General features: G+C 43.7%; 3 protein-coding genes across 3 annotated transcripts in view; 2 read left to right on the top strand and 1 right to left on the bottom strand.

The window, feature by feature from the left end:
- cdk17 (cyclin dependent kinase 17) overlaps positions 1-10,291 on the bottom strand; it is a 32,203-nt gene extending 21,912 nt beyond the window's left edge. The window contains exon 1 of the mRNA XM_079236402.1: positions 10,237-10,291. The gene's annotated coding sequence lies outside the window, so the exon portion shown is untranslated. The remainder of the gene's footprint in view (positions 1-10,236) is intronic.
- A 1,362-nt stretch (positions 10,292-11,653) lies between these two features.
- phyh (phytanoyl-CoA 2-hydroxylase) lies at positions 11,654-16,064 on the top strand. Its single transcript, XM_079236472.1, has 9 exons — positions 11,654-11,759; positions 12,664-12,719; positions 13,183-13,293; positions 13,503-13,671; positions 13,859-13,940; positions 14,056-14,237; positions 14,329-14,478; positions 14,854-14,988; positions 15,417-16,064. The coding sequence occupies exons 1-9, from the start codon at positions 11,676-11,678 to the stop codon at positions 15,468-15,470; spliced, it is 1,023 nt and encodes a 340-aa protein (XP_079092598.1). The 5' UTR covers positions 11,654-11,675; the 3' UTR covers positions 15,471-16,064.
- Positions 16,065-17,143: 1,079 nt separating this feature from the next.
- ucmaa (upper zone of growth plate and cartilage matrix associated a) lies at positions 17,144-21,699 on the top strand. The gene is made up of 5 exons (XM_079235832.1): positions 17,144-17,220; positions 17,780-17,839; positions 17,942-18,034; positions 19,884-19,982; positions 21,324-21,699. Exons 1-5 carry the CDS (start codon positions 17,163-17,165, stop codon positions 21,410-21,412), a joined length of 399 nt encoding a protein of 132 aa, XP_079091958.1. The 5' UTR covers positions 17,144-17,162; the 3' UTR covers positions 21,413-21,699.
- Positions 21,700-21,874: the final 175 nt, after the last annotated feature.

Raw genomic sequence — 21,874 nt, 5'->3', positions numbered from 1 at the left:
TAAACCAAACCATCGCACCATTACATTCATTGCAACAAACATGGTGGTTTATTTCTAGGTCAATCCCACATGCACGTCCTGCTGCTTGAAACACTCACGAATGCATGAAAATGTGTATTCATCTGTGTCTGAAAATAGTCCCGAACAAATGCCGTATTTACTCCTGTTACAGAAACATCTGTCCTAAACTACAGCAGCCAGCTGTTTCGGGATATTACAGAGGGTCTTTTTAAGAATTTAACTATGTATATTTGTCCCTTCTGTTAAATATCAGTCCCTCTGGAGGAAAGCGTTGTCTGTGAGTCACCGGCATAGCAGGAAAGTCAGAAAGTATTGTCAGGCAAATTAATGCATCGTTTGTTTTGGTCTTTTGGCGGAATATGTTGACAATAAAAAATAAAAACAGAGCAACAATATTATCCTTGAACTCATCACGAAGGCAACAAAAAGATCGAGAATCCTCCTCCTACCTAAAATGAGCGTTATTTATATATTTTTTACTGTTTTTTCCACATCGTCGCTATTATCAAATAAGAAATTGGTCTCACACCATTTGTTTTCTTTGAGAACTGTTGCATAATACAATTGTTGAGCATCCGTTATCTGTACATGCCCCATTGCCCGACTACTCCCACACCCACAGCCGGCTCGCTGCTCGCTGCCCACGCCACAGAACGGAAATCACACGTTTGTTTAAAACAGCGACAAACATGTTAATCGGATTTAATCGGTTTTGATGAAAATCGACAGCTCGGCCACAAAAAAAAAAAGCTTGAAGGTGAAATCTGAACTCACCCAGGTGCTCACTTTACATTTTGTTCCATCCCCCCGTCTGGTTTTAGGATCACAGGTGTATATAATGTTTGCGCCGCCTCGGGCCCACTTACAGCACTGCAATCATGTAGAGATCACACAGACGGGGAGTTTCCCTCGTAATGGAGGTATACGTTACAATCAAAGCACCGCTGTCTGCCCTACATAACGTACACCGCTGCACAGGCTTCAAAGACCAGGAGCCACAAAGGGTGTCACCTCGCCAAAGCCTACGGGGCGCATGAACCCCTGCATACAATATCTTTCACTCCCATAACTGTGACGGACAGCTTCTCGAGGACTGATCTGTAGATGGTTTTCCAGTATTGGGAGATTGCAATGAAGGAATATTTCCCAGATTTCTCGTGTTTAGATTATGTGTTTCATGTGTATTTGTTCTTTTGAGTATTAACCAACAATATGGTCAGCCTCATTATCAAAACTACTAGCGGTCCCATCAGCCTTCAAGCGCCCATTTCAGCTGAACCCTGCCGGGTACAGTCACAAGCATGTGTTTGTGCAGCTATGAGGACACACACAAACGGAGCATCAGTGCTGCTCGCCGGTGCAGTGGGTGCTTTCCACTGAAAGACCCTTTGTTTTGCTTGGGAGGAACTAAAAAAGAAAAAGAAAAAAGAGCTTCAGCATGACTGAGCCAGAGGGGCGAGCTGAAATAACCCTGTGCCCGTCTGTGTGAGCACAAAAGGCTACAATGTTAATATTAAAAAGAACTTTACCAACGGCCTATAAATTAACGCAAACATCAGCGGACAAAAAATATCAGCTGTTCCTAGTTCAGTTCCTTCGGGTGCATAGTTCCTAAAAGGGGTGCACGTCTGTCATGACAATGCTAATGCTAACAATGCTGGGGTTTAGCAGACAGAGTAAACACAAAGTACAGTCGATGCTGATGGGAATGTCATTGGTTTTGCAGATGTTGATGGAACGTGATGGGATCATCTTCTAAGTCATCAAGACGCATCTCCTGATAACCATTCATGTCTGTACTCCATGTCATGGCAATCAATGCTGTGAGCAACAGATTGCCATCACGTGCATGGCAAAAAACCAAGTCTGAGGACACAGGAAAATTATGGATTGTGTTGGGAGTGAGCTGCTGCACCCAAGTGAACGAGTTTAGATACCAGGGTCGTTTGTGAGAGGCAGTGGAAGACGCCGCATGAGAAGTACAGTTATGCCGGTGATGAAGAGGGACCTGATCCCCCGAAGGCAAAGCTCTCAATTTACCACTCGATCCACGTTCCACCCTTCACCTGTGGTGTCGGGTAATAGGATCAATGATACAAGCGAGAGAAGGGAGTTTCAGGAACGGCCTGGACGTCCAGAGGACTCCCGGAGAAGCATCGCCGCTTCCTTTGCATTGACGGAGACAGTTTCGGAAGTTTTCCGAGCAACTGTGAGGAGGCCTCAGGGTAGACCCGGAGCAGGTGAAGGGATGATGTATCCCACCTGGGGGGCTGCTGGGATTCTCCGTGAAAAGCTGGAGGGAATAAATGAGAGGCTACCTTGCAAAATCTGTTGCCAACGCAGAAACAAATAAGCGGCAAAAAGAGGATGTATGGAAGCAAAACAACGCTTTAAGTAGCAGAAACTATTTCCTGTTTTTACCAGAGCAATGAAAGAATGTGTCTATATCGGTGAAATGAAAATTTCTCATATCTTTTTTTTTTTTGGGTGAGCTGCTGTCTCCGAAGTTTAAATCACTCAATTTATCAGAAGAGTCCAAATAATCTACAGAGGACGTAAACAAAAACATGATGCAAAGGCCGGGAAGAAAACAACGAGGAAAAGAACACAGATCACAGTTTAATGGGAGAGATGGAAAGAATGAAGATGAAGATTGGGGAGAGGAAAGGAGAACAGGGAGGGGGGTGTTATTTATAGTTATAGAAGGCTGCAATGTCTCCAACTGAATGCACACACACACACACACACACACACACACACACACACACACACACACACACACACACACACACACACACACACACACACGTGGCACACCACTACCCTGTCCTGTTGCTGTCTTGCCACATGACGAACACAAACACAAAGCCCACAGGCCACAAAACATACAGGGAACTCAGCTGACACACACACTGACACACACACACTGACACACACTGAAACACACACTGACACACACACTGACACACACACACAGCTTTGACTGCATGCCCAGACACTCCGGTGTCATCTGTTTGCAGCAGGAGATGGGCGAGGTTCGAAACAAACACACACACAGTGTGTCTGTGTGTATATATAAAAATCAGTGCATTTGTGTGTGTTTGTTTGTGTACACTGCATGTGTGAGGGGGGTTAGCTCGAGGTCATGCCAAAGACAATATGCTTCATCCATCTCCAGTTACCAAACAGAGATTGTGTGCAGGATAAATTATCCTATTACTTGTTCACGCCGGCATTGTCTCTCTCACACACACACACACACACACACACACACCTAGAGGTGAACTGAATAATCCGACAGGACGTTTTTAACAAACTCTCGTTATTGGTGGAACCCAATAATACCCGTTTCCAGTTTATTTCTCCCCACAAAATGTATCACTTGACTGTTTTTCTGTGCCGAGCTGGGACATTGTTCTTTATGAGGCTGTGACATGACCGCTGGCTATTTGTTGTGAGATCCTTCTGCTGCCCGACTTTACAGTCACCTTGTTGTTTGTGTAGTGAATGTGGTTGTTATCTGGCGCTACACACTGTATGATGATCACACCGTCCTGGTTGCCTCACTGTAGCTTCTGACCGTTCAAACAAGTGCTTAGCCGTCACTTGCTGTGTGCGTAATGAGCGAGGCCCGAGACATGCTAACATGCTAACTACATCTCTTAAAAAAAGAAAAAGAAAAGAAAATCTTTTCTTTATGGCAGTGAAAACATATTTTGTGAGGAGACCATTAACCCCTGCTGTTAACCCTCTCTGTGCTCCACCAGCCGCGATGATCTGCTGCTGCGACAGTTCACACACACAATGCCTTTGTGTGTGTGAAATCAACACCCTCCTCTGGTTACGTAACGCTTGTCTGTTTCATTACAGCCACACCAGACTGACGAGGGTTAACGAGAAGCTTCCGGTCGGTCCAACACACACACACACACACACACGCAGCTTGATGAACACAACATACCAATAATGTGTGTTTTCCTGTCCAAAACACACAGCTGGAGATGGCACATTCCAGTGTAGAGAGATGGGAAACTGTAGGAGCTTAAGATGAGACACACACACACACACACACACACACACCCCCCAATGAGAGTGTGTTATGCAAATTACATTGCACTGAAAATAAAGGAAACATAAGGTCTCAGCTCACTCCAAGAGGATCTTTCTGAATATTGTGAAAGACAATTAAGTCTGACAAAAGCATTGCAAAATATTCTTCGCCATCTTCTCGATTACATGATTAAAATGTCAAATTTGCTGCAAAGCGTTTAGTGCTTTCCCGCCATGTCTCTTTGTGTGGCTAGAAACAGCCGATGAATGGAGCATATTCAGACTTTCAATGCTTTTTACATTTGAAAAGCTGCATGGAAAAAAAATGTTTTTGTTGAGGTTCCTGGGGAGAGATGTCAAAATATGTGACCTCCCGCTGCTGGTTGAGGTCATCCACACTCAAAGCTGCCAAACGTTTTAAATGTACTCATTCAGATCCAAGCAACAACAGCTACAGTCGTCTCACACAACGATGGCAGGTTGTCTTACACAACAAAACTCTACCTTCCCTCCCTCTATTATTACCTCATCTCCGCCTCCTCTGTCTGTTTTATGGCTCTCCGTCATGCATCCTCGTTCTCACGCCCTGAACACGCCGTCTCCAACTCCTTCGCCATTCACCCCGAGGCCCGTGGGAACAGGTGTTCACTCCCCTCGGTGTGTGTGTGTGTGTGTCTCACACCATCCCAACAGTGGTCCTGGGCTCTTTCCTGTGTTTGTGCCAAGCCATGTGGGACGTCCCAGCCTGAGACAAAGATGCGACATCTCCTACAAAGTCTGCCGGTCGAAGAATTATGTGCTGCGACTCACAAAGCTTGACTAAACCTGGTGGTTCTGATGGATGGACCTCATGAAAACAGACACGACAAACGGTGTGTTTGTCCATCGCACACAACGTCTTTAATGCATTCAGCGTGGCATCGTTTTTATTTGCTTTTTATGCTAATGTCAATATGATACCGAAGCTTTCATAGCGATATCAAAACAGTTTTGTTCAAACTTTACTTTAAAAGGAACCAACATGTCTTTTTATAAAGCCCTTTGCCGCCAAAATCTCCCAACAAACATCTCTAAAGATCACTAATATTTTGTTATAATTGTTTGTTTCATGTTTCATGTCAATTTAAAACGTTTGTGGTTTCACAGCGGTTGTGCTGGACTATTTCTTGGCCGCGTTCGGCGGCTTCCTGCAGTCTCAGCTGCCCGGTAACGTCCTGGTGACGACAGGACTCCAGGAAGTTACTGTGCCCGGCCAGGAAATAGTCTGGCACATAACCCCTGGTAGCCGTTTCCAGTCTTTGTGTGACTTTAATCTAACCAACTGCTGGGGCAGCTTCACATTCATTGTACACACAGACAGCAAGAAAGCAAATGAGTGTATTTCCCAAACTGTGTCTCAATTTTCAGGATCTCACTGGACACAAACCAAGCACCAGCCAACTCGTCTTTCTCTTTCACTGCAGCCGACAATCAAGAAACATGATGAAGGCTGTGTGCCGTTTCCCAGTTCAGTCACGGCGGTGGGATCTCCCGTCACTCAAACGGCGCAGAATTCTAATCTCTTCATCCGTGGGATTTCTGCTGATGAAGTCAAGTGTTTTTTTTGGCAGTTTCTTAGTCTGTTGAGCCATGGCTGCTATCACCGCACGTGTCGGAGGGTTGCGTTAATCTGATTACACCAGATTACCAGTGTGTGCGCAAACGCACCAGGCGATACTGACCTAGAATTGATCCGACCTTTCAGATAATGGTGAATTAGGTTCTTGCTGGTGCTAATACGGGATACACAAAATCTCAGAGGGATGCATTGGAAGAGCCTCCTGCCATCTCAGAAACATTTATGATAGAATTCATTAGATATGCCGAAGTTAAGCGGAGACAAAGCCAGACTATTTTCTCTCTGGGCTTTAAGAGAGATCCAATTTTCGTGACAGTTTCCTGTGAACTTTCGATGGTCTTTGTTGGCACTGATTGCAGATAGCGCCTGTGTGGGAGAGGCAATGATTAACCAGAGGAATAATTAGAGAGTCCTGCTTGAGATTTAAAAGAAAAAAGTCAACCGAGACTGGAGTTGAAAGGAAGAGGAAGCAGCAAAGTAAGTGAGGACAGTCGGAAAAGGGCACAAAGTCGGTCTTGAAATCCCAGAGCTCACAGGTTCAAATCCAGCAAGAGCCAAACAGCATCCTCTGAAAAGGAAAGTTTGACCATGAAATCGACCAAACTCAATCATTTTCATTGTTATGATCATGGTGAGACGGGGTGCAGAAGAGTAGTTTTAGATAAGCAGGCAGATGGCGAGAGTTGTGTAGGACGGGATGTACTGAACAGCAGATTGTCAACTGCAGCTGACTGTACTTGGCAGTGGCTCCACACTGTGCCACTTATCCGTGTTTTTGTAAGCACATAAAGTCTACTTTTAGAATCGTGAAAACCATTAAAAATGCACCACGCGGACCACCGAGATCTGGGCCTGGAGTTTGTTTGAAATAAGTGCAAATCCAGATCGCAGTCGCGGTCAGAAACATCGTGACTAGATGCTTTCCTTAAATCGGTGTTCCTCAATAACGATAAACACGTCATTTCAAGAACGGAAGAAAACATGATTCAGGAATCTCGCTCATCCCGTTCGGAGACAATAAAAAGGGAAAACGGAGGTAAACCTCGTCTGAGTCACTCCCTGCGTTCAGTGTGTGTGTGTGTGTGCGTCTGCATCGATGAATATTTCAGCACCTTCGCTGTCAAACGACACCACAGGAGTCGACAGTGCGAGGGAGAGTGACTTCATGAATGAGCTGCAGGTCCGTTTATTTTAAAGTGACCTCTGCGTTCATGTCTGCTGCTGCTCCAACAATGCCACCGGTTAATCTGAAGATTATGAGCCAATCTCAGACACCCAACTAAACCCTCCGTACGTACACACACATACACACACAAATGTACACACGCATGTACACACACTCCTGAGGGAAATTGGACAGGATGTGATGCCAAAACATATAGGACTAATGATAGGCAGTGTGTGTTTGTGTGTGTGTGTGTGTGTGTACACAGGGAGACAAAACTGCATATTAAAGCAGTGTGTGTGTGTGTGTGTGTGTGTGTTTGAGAGAGAACAAAGAGGTCTTACACACTGGCCCATTCTCTTCCCCACTAACAGACAAACATCCCTTCTGACACCCAAACACATTCATACAAGATGACAACACACACACACACACACACAAGAAAGAGAAAGAGAGAGAGGAGAGAACTCACACCACTTCACATTCCTTGCATCGCTCACATAACGTTCCTCATCAGTGTGTGTGTGTATATATATATATATATATTCATATGACTAAGAATGTGTGTAATTGTGTGTTCTCGCTGCACCCAGCCCACACTAATTGTATTCATTCTGAAGCCCTAGAATTACTCAGACCCCCCAAAAATACCCAATAATTACTACTTTACCCACATCATGCCCACCCTGTGGCAGGAAGACGTTTCCCATCAGCCCCAGGGGCCGCGAGCAAGTCCTCCCTCTCAGGATCAGTAACACTCTACTGCTTTTTACATTTTCTGCCCTTCCTTTTTCCAAGAAAACGATCCACTGACCGCGCTGGGCAATTCTTACCAACAAAGACGAGAAGACGGGGGAAAGGTCTTATTGGGCTAAATATATATGAACACAAATCAAAAGACATGAGTGAAAACACACACACACACCCTGTGTACACACATGTACACACATGTACACAGGCAACGCTTTCATACATACAGTGATGCATTCACTAAATCACATTCCAGCACACATAAGAGGGATATACTTGCGCGCTCTCTCACAAACACACACACACACCTCTGATCAATAAAACATTGCACACAGAGTTATATAAATGGGAGAGAGAGAGAGAGAGAGAGAGAGAGAGAGAGAGAGAGAGAGAGAGAGAGAGAGAGAGAGAGAGAGAGACAGCAAGCTGCTGGCCTGGTTGTCAATGGCAACAGTGTTTTGGAGGCTGATCATCAGTAAGTGTAGTGAGCTCTGCTGCAAAGCATGCTGGGATATCGCCATGCATTGCACCTCAGAGGATGATTTATTTTTGTTTTTGGTCAGCCGTTCAGAAGTACAGATAGATTTTATGATCCACTCGTGTGTGTACCTGTAACTTGCTGTTACAGGTATGATTTCCGCTCCCGTTGCTTCAGTGTTTGTGCGAGTTAAGGGGCCCTCCAACCATTTGGCTCTGCACTTCCATAACGCTGGGGGACTCGCAAGAGACAGTTTAAATATGGAACGGTCCAAATCGAAGCAGCAGAGGCCTTCTGCTGTAAAGTCGTAGCCTCCAAGCCCACGTCGAGATAACCCTTAACGACATCATCAGGGTGACTTTATCAGACCCACAGAAGGTTGTTTTTTTTTTTTTTACAGACTGACGGTCGCTCTCCATGACTAGTAAACTGAGCTTAGCATGTAAAATAAGAAACAGCACACGTAGAATAAGTTGTGTGACACGACATGTATTTCACGTGGCAACAATTCCTCAAACTCAAACCAAAAAACTCAACTCTGCTCGGCGACGGTTCACTGCACCCATCCTCATCTGGCCGTCCCGGGCGCAACAACGTGAGACGCAAGAGTGCGAGTGTGTGCGCACATATTCACGGCACATGCCCTCAGCTCTCATGTTCCTGCTGTAGGCGACATAATGCAGAGACGGATCGATACAAGCGCTGCTAAACGGCCCGCAGACATGGGGAGGGGGTTTGTCTGGGTAATTACTGTGTCCTCTGGGGGGTGTATCACGGCCAACAGCTTAGATCTGGATGTGGGTCAATATCATATACGCTCACACACACAAATGAGCAGCCAGTTGCTCCAGATGAAGGGCAGTGGATGTAAATCCAGGTCAAACAGGAAGCGGAAAAGAGCCTAAATGCATCACTGACGCCTCACTGCAGCAGTGAATGATTGGTGCTCGATATATATTTAAATATAACTGGTTACCACCTGCTGTTGATTGATATGTGTGATATGATACTACTATGATATCACGATTGATAACTGTCTGATAAAAATGAAATATTAGGCTTTTTTTTAAAGTTCTGAGAGATTTTAGACATTAGTTTCTCTAATAATTCACGTAATGTCTCACTGTTTCTAGGCTGACAACAGGGTGGTGCATTTGTGGTGTGTCGGATTAACCATACACTCAAGGTGGCTCCAAAAAAAACACTACAAGGCAATGTCTGTGAAATGTACAAGTAGGATGTTGTGCACCGTTATCTTCCACACAAAAAAAGCATCTTGATGGAACTGATTTAAAAAAGAAAAATTGGCACCAGCTCAAAGTTCTTCATTTTCAAGTAATTTTAAATTCATGAACACAAATCATTTCAAAAGGAGAGTATTGTAAAACGCTAAAGGATGCTTTCAAGTCAGCAGGAGGACATGTCTTCAACCACTTCTTCCAAAATACTACTTTTTATACAAGCAGATAGGGGTAATTGAATATCCACATATTCACTGTGAAAACAAACGTAGCTTCTCTGCTTTAAACCAGAAAGCATATCTCACTGTATTTACAGAAGACATGAAGGAGTAGAGTCTGGTGTGGGCATCATGGATCTGTGTTTGTGGGCAAAGATTAAGGACGACGTGTAAAACTGCTGGAGAAGTGATATAAGAAGTGTGTCGGTGTTGAGTTACAGTAGGTTTTTTATTTATTTATTATTTGGCAATGACATTCCTGCATTATTGGTCGCCCAGAAATCACACTAATAATAATATAGGGATGTTCTCCTCGCTCTATATTGTGTGTTTTGTGGTATTAATACAATTTAAAAGTAAATGTAAATGGTGTGTGTGGGTGTGGGGTTAGTCAATAAATACAACGTTATGTAAACAAACCAGACTATTTGCACCCTAAATAATGAAATATGATATTTTAATTTGGAAACACACGCGAAACAGAACAGCCCCGACTGCCCCTGTAAAAAAAAAAAAAAGATATTTATGGTGAGCTCGTCTGGCTGAATTCTTCTCAAACTGCAGCTTCCTCTGTGTTGACATGTCCACACGTCGCTATTCAATCTTCGTCCTCAGCGGCCAGACGCAATGTAACGCCGCGGAGTCCATTATCGGACATGCCGTTTTATTCCCGAATGACATTTGAGTCAATTTACCTGAAAATGGTGAATTCCGGGGTTTCAAACCGACTCTCCGGAGCTGCCAGGCCCGGATGCCCTCTTCTGTGGATTATCCGCCCACTGAAGTAACGTGAGCCTCGAACACAGCGCAATCTGTGTGCGCTTTCGGTTCCAAGCGAAAAAATAAATATCCTCCGAGACACACAGAGAAATGTGAGGGGTTTGAGGACGGGGAGCTGAAGACCGAGCCCCCAAAATGTCGCTCATGTGGCGGCGAAAGCAGTTTAAAGAGGCTGGAGGAGGATCTGTGTCGATAGAGGAGAAGGGAGGGGTGTAACGAGCTGCCATCAAGCGCAACACAGCGGTTAATAACTGGACTTCCGGTTTTATTACAAAATAAAACCATTATCAGCGGCTGTATGTCGTACCCTATCACTGTTTTCAAAATAAAATCATGACATAAATCACTTTGATCGTTCGATAATATTTAGATAGCAGAGACAGATAATCATCAACATGTATGCATACATAGATTATCAAAGTTGTGTTTTGACATATTTAATGGTATATTAAATCCTTTTGTAAAGAGAAAGTCCACTTTGCTAATGCTTTCAAACTATTATTATAAAACAAGCCTTGAGATTATTAGATGGTGGTTTACTGGCTGTCCATTTACAACATTCAAATGGACCGTGGACTGGATGTAAAATGATTAACAAAATGCATATTCAATATGTATATATATATATATATATATATATATATATATATATATATATATATATATATAATTTAAAGTTGAAAAGATATTTAAGATATTATATTATTTGTGCCATGTTGTGAATAATTCATTCATCTCCTTCCGCGATTTCACCGATTGGATTAATTAATTAATTAGAAAGGATGCATATTAATATCAAGAGCCATCATCTGAGTGACAACCAGAAAAAATAAAAATGGGTCATCGGGTATAAATCTGACAGGCATAAACACAACGAGCTTTAAATTGTATTTTTGGTTGTGTGGCGCCGCCTGCTGGATAAAAGCTGCAGCGACGACAGTTAATTCAATTAGATCGTTTGTATTATTATCCTATAAAGGTTTACAGTGCTAATATTTCACAATAATACAGATGTTTAAAGAACCAGTTCACCTAAATCACAAAAAACGTATATTGTCATGTACTCCCTCTGGTACATCCATGCAGATTGAAATAAATAAATAAATCTGTATATATTGGAGCAGGTTTTGATATATCTATCTCTAAATCTTCTGCTGTCAAACCATTACAATGGAGGTCAATGGCCTTTCCTCTGTGCTGAGGGAAGCGACGTCACAATTTAATGATGCTTGTGCAGACCTGCATGAAAAGTTGTGTAAAGTGTTCGTGGATGTGCTGTCGTCACTGCGCCCTTTGCCCCAGTCACATCAGCTCTCTCCTGTCAGCGGTGGTGTTTACTGGGATCACAACCGGGATGCAACCTGACTGGAAGATGTCTCGGGCTGCAGAAAGACTCAAACTGCTGATCAACCACCTGGATCAACCCTGTGGCACGATCGTATCCTTCTGTTCGTCTGTGTCGGATCATCGGGGACCCTTTTAGCAGAGCTTTAGACCGCCTCGCATCCTTTAGCGCACGGGCAGCTCTGGTGGGCCAGACCGGGGTCCTCTCGGTGCACCGGAGGCCTGCCGGGACATGGGGAGCGATACAGGAGGCCTCTGCTGCCTGCTGGGGTTGTTTCCGACGTTAATGCATGTTAGCCTCGTCCAGGAACTGAGACACACCGTTACTTTGAATAGGAATAGGTCGCCATTGTTTCTGGAGCGGAACGTAATGTAGCCGGTGTTACGGTTTAACAGGCGACCGTGTTAACTGGAGACTTTCAGCCGAACAGACAGCTGTTGAACATGGGAAGATAGCACGTAAATAACGTAATGAAAATAAGAAGAATGTCCTCGTGAATGCCGCATTGTTTATTTATATTATATATATATACTGGCGACTTTGTAGATATATATATATATATATATCTACAAAGTCGCCAGTTAACACGGTCGCCTAAATATATGAGAGCTGTTGATACTGTATTGAAAAATGTAACAATATGGTATTCACGAGGACGTTCTTCTTATTTTCATTCGGCTGAAAGTCGCCAGTTAACACGGTCGCCTGTTAAACCGTAACACCTGTATACAGCTGCTCATATCAGTGTGTGTTTCAAGTCGAGCGGTTTAAGAGTTAACAGTTCCGTTATTGTTTTTATATACTTGCTTAAAAAACCTCAGGAGCTAAGGATACGTTAGCATGTCTGTTTCAGGGTCAGTTGGAAAACGTGAGTGTTTTGTCTTTTTAATTAATAAGTTCAATTAGATAATTCGAAGGCTTTTTTATTTTACTTTACGTTTCACACTGTCGTAAAGCGCTTTCGGTCGTCTGGTCTCCTTGACGACCTTTCCCTCAGAGAGCTGCACCAACCTCTGCTCCGACCCTCAGCTACAGTCCCCCGCAGAGACTGAGGTATGGACACACTCGTTTTAGGTTTACATTGTACTTCAAACACGCAAAGCCGGTGGAATTAGGCCGAAGGTTTCTCAACAAGTTCACGGTGCATGTTTATCATTCACCTCTCACACAGTTTGTCCACGTCTCATGGTGTCCCACTTTACTGCTATCTGGGCGGTGCATTTACTGTCATTTGTTCAGAAGACAACGTTTGCACAAGCCCTATTTTTAAGATAATTTAGTGGCAAATTCGGTTCCATGTTAGTGAGCAGCTTGACAGAAGTTCCAGACAAATCATGTCCTAATTGTTATCACCACGACAGTTTTTTTTGTTCCTGAGCCAACAACTGTAATTGCCTTCTCCGATAGGACTTGAATGCAACGTTCACTTACATTCTATCAGTCATTACCCGTTTACAGTGACCTGTTATAACACAAATGTTGATATGCTTGTGCGTTTGGACTTTTCTTCGGTCAGATACACCGACGACACCGACCTGCTGACCCCAGACCAGCGACTCTTCTATGAGAAAAATGGCTTCATCCTCATCAAGAGCCTGGTGTCTGAAGAGGACATCGACAAGTTCAAGTGAGCACCAGAGACACTGACAACCACAAAGAAGAAACAATGGCCTTATATAGCACTTTATTATGCTGACTCATTATAATGGGATATTGTTATCTTACTGTATATTTTTGCACCACAATCAATAACGATAACAATCAATAAACAGGTACGTTTATGACAGACCTGCAGACGCTGAACGTGTTCCATGTGTGTTCCTCTGCGTCCCTCAGGAAGGCGTTTGAACAGGTCTGTCGACAGGAAGTCAAGGTTCCCGGATTGGTGGTGATGCGGGACGTGGCGATCTCGAAGTCCGAGTTCGTTCCGGATCAAAAAGCGGTCTCCAAACTCCAGGATTTCCAGGAAGATCCTGAGCTGTTCCGGTACTGCTCCTTGCCGCAGGTACGCAAGTAGATCACGGCAGGTCCTTGTTTTATTTTTCTGTTTTGATTTCAATTAATACTTTAAGATGACCGTCACACTGCACCAATTTTAAAAAAAAAAAAGTATGCCAACAGAATAAACTCTAAAAAACTCTTTTCAAAATAGCTTCAATAAGGCAAAAGAAATGTGTGCATTCCTCTGTCAGATTCTGAACTACGTCGAGTGTTTCACCGGACCCAACATCATGGCTATGCACACGATGCTGATAAACAAGCCTCCTGATGCAGGTACGGAGTTATTCCAGTGTTCACAATACGCTGTCTTTGTCTTGATCTGGAGAAACAGCGGAGGTAACTGCCGTATTAAGCCTCATCCGGTTTGATCGAAGAACTGTTGTTTCAGGGAAGAAGACTTCCCGCCACCCGATGCATCAGGACCTGCACTACTTCCCGTTCCGCCCGGCCGACAGGATCGTCTGCTCCTGGACCGCGATGGAGAGGGTGGACAGGCAGAACGGCTGTCTGGTCGTCCTGCCGGGAACGCACACCAGCACGCTGCGGGAGCACGACTACCCAGAGTGGGAGGTAAAAATGCACGCACACACACACACACACACAAAATGTACTATGAATGCCTGCTAGGAATAACACACACGCGCATGTGCACTGTCCTCAGGGTGGCGTGAACAAGATGTACCACGGAGTGCGCGACTTTGACCCGAATCTCCCCAGGGCGCACCTGGAGATGGAGAAGGGCGACACCGTCTTCTTCCACCCGCTGCTCATACACGGCTCTGGCATGAACCAGACGCAGGGCTTTCGCAAGGTACCACGCTACCCACAATGCACCTCAAACAAAGTAAAACAACAATATTAGTCATAACAAACCTAAAAAGTTTGTTATGACTAATATTGGGAATTTCTAAAGTATTGATAACTCTTTTCACATTATGAAAACATTTTCTCCTCAATTGAGCAACCGGATATTTAAAAAAAATAATATATATATATATATATAATAAATGGTTTTATTAGTTGCTTGAGTAAGTTATACTAGAAGACGGAATAATAATAAAAAAGACAAACTGTGTGGTATCTTAAAACCACGGGCACTCCTTTACTAATTATATTAGTTCCAATTGTTCTTATTTGGTAAACCGTGTGTGTGTGTGTGTGTGTGTGTGTGTGTGTGTGTGTGTAGGCCATCTCCTGCCACTACGCCAGCGCTGACTGCTATTACATCGACGTGAAGGGAACCACGCAGGAAAACATAGAGAAGGAAGTGACGGAAATCGCAACCAGGAAGTACGCTGTGGACAACGAAATTACCTTTAAGGTCAGACGCTTCCATTCAACACGACGTGTGTCAACTCAATACTGGACTTTTAAATGTGTTTTACTGTTTACACACAATACGACGAGACCACATGATTGTAGCCAGACAAAACCTGTGAACTAAATCCATGAGAATGACCGTCAGCTCGGACATGTTTCTAAATGAGTCTGTCTTTGCAGGCACACACTTTAGAGCTCAGCTCAATGAGAGGCCGGTGATGGTGACTGGCTTTCTCCTGGGGAAACCTAAAATCACAGCCGGCTTGTATTGTGCTAAAAAATAAGCGTTAATATATCTGTAAACTGGCTGATTATCTTTGTAGATGTGTGTATATATATAACATGTTAATGGGAAAGACATTTTTCTTTTCTTTTTTGAAGGTTCGTTTTTGTTGAACTGACCCTTTAAACTCGGTTTTCCCGCCACAGGACGCCTGGGCCTTCAAAGGCCGCCTGGTGCAAGGAGAGAGGACCTCGCTGTGAAAGTGAAGCGCCAACAAAACGCCACGTCAGCGCAGATCGACGCGGTGATCAGATGACGCGTTCGCTCATCAAAGTGTTCAAGGCTTCCTGTCATAAAGGAAATAAAAAGATCTCTACTCATGCAATCCCTAATTTGCTTTAGAAATGGAGGAACGCCATGTTTAGATCACGTTGTTTAATTGAGGATTCAGATTCTGTAACATTTTTGGGAATGTAATCCATGTTGTTCTAAAAGAGGGCATAAAAATGGGAAATAAAGCTTTTTGCAGTTTAATTCATTAACAGCTCCGTGGAAAGCAAAGTGGACGATGATTTATGGCATGTTGATTAGAAAAAGCATATTGTGAGTGAGAGAGAGGTAGAGCGAGCTTTAGAGAGGGTTAAAGCAGAGAGAGAGAGAGAATGATAAAAGCTGTATTTAAGCAGGATGATCAGAGTTGATTGTAGCTCTTGTTAATAAACCCAAATAGAGCCTTATTAATGTATGGACGTGTTAATGTGTGTCTGTTTGATAAAGAACGAATGAATGTATGTTTCCTACAATCTTGCTGTGGCAAATGTATTTTTTTGATAATAATAAAATGATGTATGATATATAAACCTGGTGTAATTTGTCTTTAAAGCTTCAGACACAAACACAAACACCTGCCCCTTTGACCTGTAATGTAAAACCACGGGCACTCCTTTACTAATTAAATTAGTTCCAATTGTTCAATTATGCTAATGTTATTGTGTTAATCAATAAGACAACCACCCATACAAGCATAATTGATATAGCTAGCTCTGGTAGAAGTTGGGTAGGTTGAGAAGCTGATGCTGATTCTTCAGAGAATCATCACACTGCATCTCATCAGTTCTAAGTCAGACTCTCTTCCACTTCTTCTGCATCCTTCATGAAGGGAGTGGAGAACAGCTGGATTTATTTCTCAATGGCAGAACATTTTTGGAAGCTCTGACAGAGATGTGATGACAGACACATGTTTCCCCGTTTTAGCAGAACGGTTGAGTTCTGGAAAAGCTGCTTTGATTTCAGACAGCGTGGGGAAGAGCGCAGCGTTGACGTTATGTCGTTGTGTCTCAAAGAGACGGAGCTGCACACAACATGCTCTTGTTCAGTGTGTTGAGATGATGATCAGATCAACTAGAAATGCCAGGTCTGCCAACCGTAGAGGGTCACACACACACACACACAGTCGGAGGAAAAAATGAACTGTGAACTTTGAGCCGACAAACTGAAGCTAAACCTGTGATGAAAATCTAAAACACATCGTTTTGTCTCAGGACTGCTAACGTGGAGGTCTGTTTGAACTCGATCCTAAAAGGCACAGAGGGGTCATTGACCTCCAGGACGAGTCTTCCATCCCTGATGGGCTGGTGGTGCGAGATGTGTCCTCGTTGCTGTCAGCTCATCCACCCAGAATGCAGCATATGACCCGAGATTCAATAAAACTAGGCCACAGAGATGCATCTCAAAGCAAACGTACATGCTGGTGACATTTATATTAATAATAATAATACATTATATTCGATATTGACATTATTTGATGTCCTTGCCATCTTTCTTTAAAAAAAAGCCTCCCTCCCTTCTCCTTCCTCCTCTTTCTCCTCCCACTCTCCACCTTCCTCACCATTCCCAGTTCAGTTCAGAGGTGTCCACTGCATCCACTGGAGTTCTTGCCTTTCTCTCTCAAGATGTCCTGGACTCGAGTCTTCGTGCTCTCTTTGCTCACCACCCTCCTCATCCTCACCTGTGAGTAGCTTGTCTGGGTAGCTGGGGAAAAGGTATTTTATGAGGGGTCCGTTACTATCAAAAAGAAAACTTGAATCTAGTAGTATGTTGTTGCTTTGAGCATGACTTTTTTTGTTGGTATTAGAGTTTGAATCTGTCAAAAGTTGAGTTTTAAATTCCACATTTATTTTCAAATTTCATCTTAATATTTGAAATTCAGTGATCAATTTGAATCAACTTGTAATTATTTGTATTTTCTTGGTCCCAGCTGTCCAGAGGACAGAGGAGTCTAGCGGGCGTGGCATAGATAATAACTCTCATTTGAAATGATCCGTGTCAGACCACAGTGAGTAAAGTGATAATTCTTAGATGGCTTAGCCAAACAAGACATCTTACGGTTCATACAATAATTAGGAGAAATTATGGTTGAGGTCAATTCAAGAGATACATGAGGTGTTCACGGTCCTCTTTAGCAAAGGGACAAAGAAAATTGTTTTGCTCTTTATGCCAACTCATGAATAAAAGGCCACTTGCACTGACTCTTTGAGCAACATGCATGCACTTGATCATGTCTCCACAGTTTCCGGTGTGGTGGGAAGCGCGGCGGTGCAGGCCGACTCAAAAGCAGCCGATCCTGAAGGTGACACTTGTTCAGGCCATTTAGCTATTTTCAAATAACCAAGTGCCAAAACATTGTTTTATACCCGTGTGACCTTCACCTTGTGACCCTTTGGCAATTTAGGCGCAGCACGGCAAGTGTTCGTGCCCGAGTCGGACGCCTCCAACTTCTTCAAGCGCCGCAGTCGCCGCTCAACCCGATACTATGAGCAGCAAGGCAAGTTCTCCCAGAACCCGATCCTCTCTTGGCTTGCAGTTGTGAGGATGAAGCGGTTTGAGGTTTTAACTGCAAGCTGTGGGAGTTAAAGAGAGAAATAGAGAGAGAGTAGCGCAAACTCCAGCAGGTGTTGTTCCACATAGCACACACACACACACACACACACACACACACACACACACATGCTGGATGCTGCAGAAGGAGTCACAGGGTAGTATGGAGCAGGCTTCCCTTCTCTCAGTTTTCTCGGTACAATGAGCTCATTCTTCCGCTGCCAGCATCAGTGTGATACACACTTCAAACCAAATAAGAGACCAAAGCAGCAAAACACACGGGAACTCGTTGTCTTCCTCGAGCACCAAAATAACTCCAAGACAGGAATCCCGTCTTCCAAAGCATAACAAATGGCCAGACTTGTCGATTTGCTGCCACCGACGGTGTCGCTCGTATTTACAGTAAAGTGTGTTGATTAATTTCTCTTCTGCCCGCCCATCACAGCACCAACCAGCTTGGAACAAAAATAAAACACTTGTGTCCTTTGCCAGGACTCTTTATGAGAACCCGAGCGGACAGCCGAGCAACTGTATGACTTTTATTTCTTCTTCTCTTTTTGCCAGAAAGTGATGCACAGGTCGTGTTGGCCCTTGTTATACTGAGAAGAGCTTATTGTGGTTTTCTTGATTTCAATATAATCAGTTTAACCTAATTTAGTCAAAGATACAAAATCTACCAAGAGAAAAAAAAGAATATCCCTCTTGGCTGCATTATTCTATTCAAACGGGTTTATGCAATATTTACAACAGATGTTGGATGTTGCATAACCAAGTGTGACCTCAGTGCAGTTTTTTGTTTTTCTCCCCCAAACGTCCTTTGAATGTCATACCTTTCTTTGAGCTTGTGGTATTTCATTCTGAGGTCAAAGAGAGATAATAAGGAAAGATAAAAGTACATAATAATCACTTCAGTGTCCATGCTCAATGTTAGCAGGCTAATCAATCAGAAAGAGAGAATACTCGATCATATTTGATTTTGGAAAAATAGGATGAATTTGCAGCGATGAAGAGAAACAGAAGCAGCACACAGGAGAGTGAAGTTGGTGTGAGGGATGTTAAACAGGTGAAACGTTGAACCACAGTCTGACATTTGCTTATTAGCAATAAACAGTAGGGCCCGGTCCCGGTTCCCTTCCCATGGCCCGATACCCAAACACATAAACAAAAGAAGTGGACGTTGTCACGTCACCCATTGGTTTGTGGACTGCGGTTTGGAAGCCTAGTTTGGCAATTTGGGTATTGCCATCTTGGATTTTAGCTGCCCCATTTTGCTTCTTTTTTTTTTTACAACCAGTGAACAGAAGTGACCATATTTGGACGGCGCAGGAGTCACGTCTCCTGGTCCCAAGGTAGCCCCGCCCTAAAGCATAGCCTGCATAGCCTGGTGTATTTGACTCCAAATTGACCATAATTTACTAAATGCAAATCATGCTGTATTGAAGAAGTCTTGAAACTAGAGATTGAGACATAAACTCATGTTCACAAAGTTCACTGAGGGAATAAATGAAGTGAGAAGTAGAGTCATTTTCTCATAGACTTTCATACAATCTGACTTTCTTTTTGCAACCAGAGGAGTTGCCCCCAATACGTTTTGAGGTATTTCACAGGACAAGTGAAAACTCTGAGCTGCTGGTGGGACTAGACTAGAGTGACAGGTGGCCACTAGGGATCATCCTCTGGGGAGCATACATGTTTGTACGGAGTGTACATAAAGCTGTAGAGATATACATCAGCCTGGACCGCATTGGCATACTGACCTTCATCCATCAGTGTCCTTTCCCTTCTTCTCCCCACAGCCGAGCAGAGGGTAAGGCTCTCTGCGAGCGAGCAGAGGAGGGAGTACAACGAGGAGCAACGGGACGAGAACGAGAACTACGCCGAGGAGGTGCGCGATGGTGAGACCCTGGATTAAAAAATGTCAAATGCTTTCCTCTCAACCTCGTCTTTCCTCAAATTAAGTACAGAGTACAGACATCGTGATGCTTGAAAGACAAACGAAAGCAGAAATGAATAGAGGATATAAAAAAAAGAACTATCAAATCCTCAATTTCACCCCTTGCACAGACGATTGAAGACACATTTAACAGCATGTGCATCTCATAGTCACTTTGTTCCGTGACACGGAAAGACAGAAAGATGGAGACTTTGGATCAGTAAACACATCCTTGAGAAAAACCGGAGATTGACTTGAATGCCACTTGTCGCGAGAGAGCTCAGTAGAGGGACCACATGGAGCGAAGGCAGACATCGGATCTCCAACGAAACCTCTCGGCACCCGCGAGTCTGGACCACAGCGGAGAGACCGAAATCTAAAGCGTCCATTTGTGGTCGACCCCGAGCTGACAATTGTTCTCGCGGCCGTCCGTTTCGGTGTGAAATGGTTTCTAAACTAAGAACTGTGAACCCATAATGATGCGAGTGGGTTTTAGGAGACACAGGGTGTTTGGGTGGTTTGGGTCAATGAGATGTTAGATAGGGGGACGAAAAGATCTCCAGCATAGAACACAGAACACACGAAGGTTTAGAAACCGGCTTATTGGTCATATAGGAGCATAAATGTCAAAGCGCTCTATTTTTATTTTTCTTACGTGACATTGTTGGCTCTTGAATTGAATCAGTGTTCAAATTTGGATAGTTTGTTGGCGCACTTGTAGTTGGCTTCAAAGAGAAATCCCTGATATCTCCGACCTGGCTGTTTACGTTCTCAGTGATAATGTGTGCACACGGCTTTACTTACACTAAAGCACACAGCTAGCTAAATGCTAACAACTTAGAGCGCCTACATTCACGACGACATGCTAGGGCCACTGAAGTAAAAAAAAAAGGATATTATTCAGACAACATGTTTAAAGTGGCAACTTTACGAGAGAAAGAATTACACGGATAAGTTAGTTTCTTTGGTCAAGCAACCACATCGCTTCACTTTGCCAGGTTGGATGATCTTTATCACACCGCAGACGCTGCCGTGTAGTACGTCTGCAGTGGATAACCTAATCCATTTATACTTTGCAAGATGATTTAGCATTAAGGAAATACTCATGATTTTAGCCCAGAATCACCACATCATCGTTCTGTTTCTCGGTAACTCCTGAAGGAAATGATGGGCTTTTCCGTCGCTAAATGCTCCACGTTGTTCAGGAGCTTGTAACTAGCTTTGGTCAGCTATTTGGTGACCCCTGACACAAATCAGTAGTCATGTGATCCTTTGGTATTAAATCTAAAAAATGTATCCACAGAGCAAAATGAGAGATCGAGGGAGGTGAATGAGCAGCTGCGAGAGTATCACTACGACGGCCTGCAGCCTCGCTACTACTGGTTCCACTGAGCGTCCGGCCGCACGGATCCATTGGAGCAGCGCTCACGCTGCAGCGCCTGAGAGCCAAAGTTATGTCCATGTCTCTTTCTTAACTTTTCTCTACAAAATAAAGATTTTCTTTGCTTTGTGCAATATGTCTCCACATCAAACTGTAACATTTATTAAAAGTGCAGTCTGGTATTATACGATAAACCTTGTTTGCATGCTTGTTTTTATGTCTTTTTCTACATGTACATACAAGCTATACAATGTCCTTTTATGTCAACCTCGTACATTAAAACCTGACATTGATTGTAGCCTTATTCTTCATGACTTTAAGTCAAAATGACAAATTTATGAGGATGCGTTTCCTGATTTACAGACCACTGATGTGTTTTAACTCACTCTTGCGCCGTCTGGTATTTGGAGTATTCAGAGGGAGGGAGGCGGTGTGGAATAGCAGAGGAGACGAGGGGAGCTGCAGAAGTCATC

The sequence above is a fragment of the Taurulus bubalis genome, assembly GCF_910589615.1.
Source record: "Taurulus bubalis genome assembly, chromosome: 20".
Lineage (NCBI taxonomy): Eukaryota > Metazoa > Chordata > Actinopteri > Perciformes > Cottidae > Taurulus > Taurulus bubalis.
The sequence above is the reverse complement of the archived record's forward strand: the minus strand, read 5'-3'. Positions and strand labels throughout refer to the sequence as shown.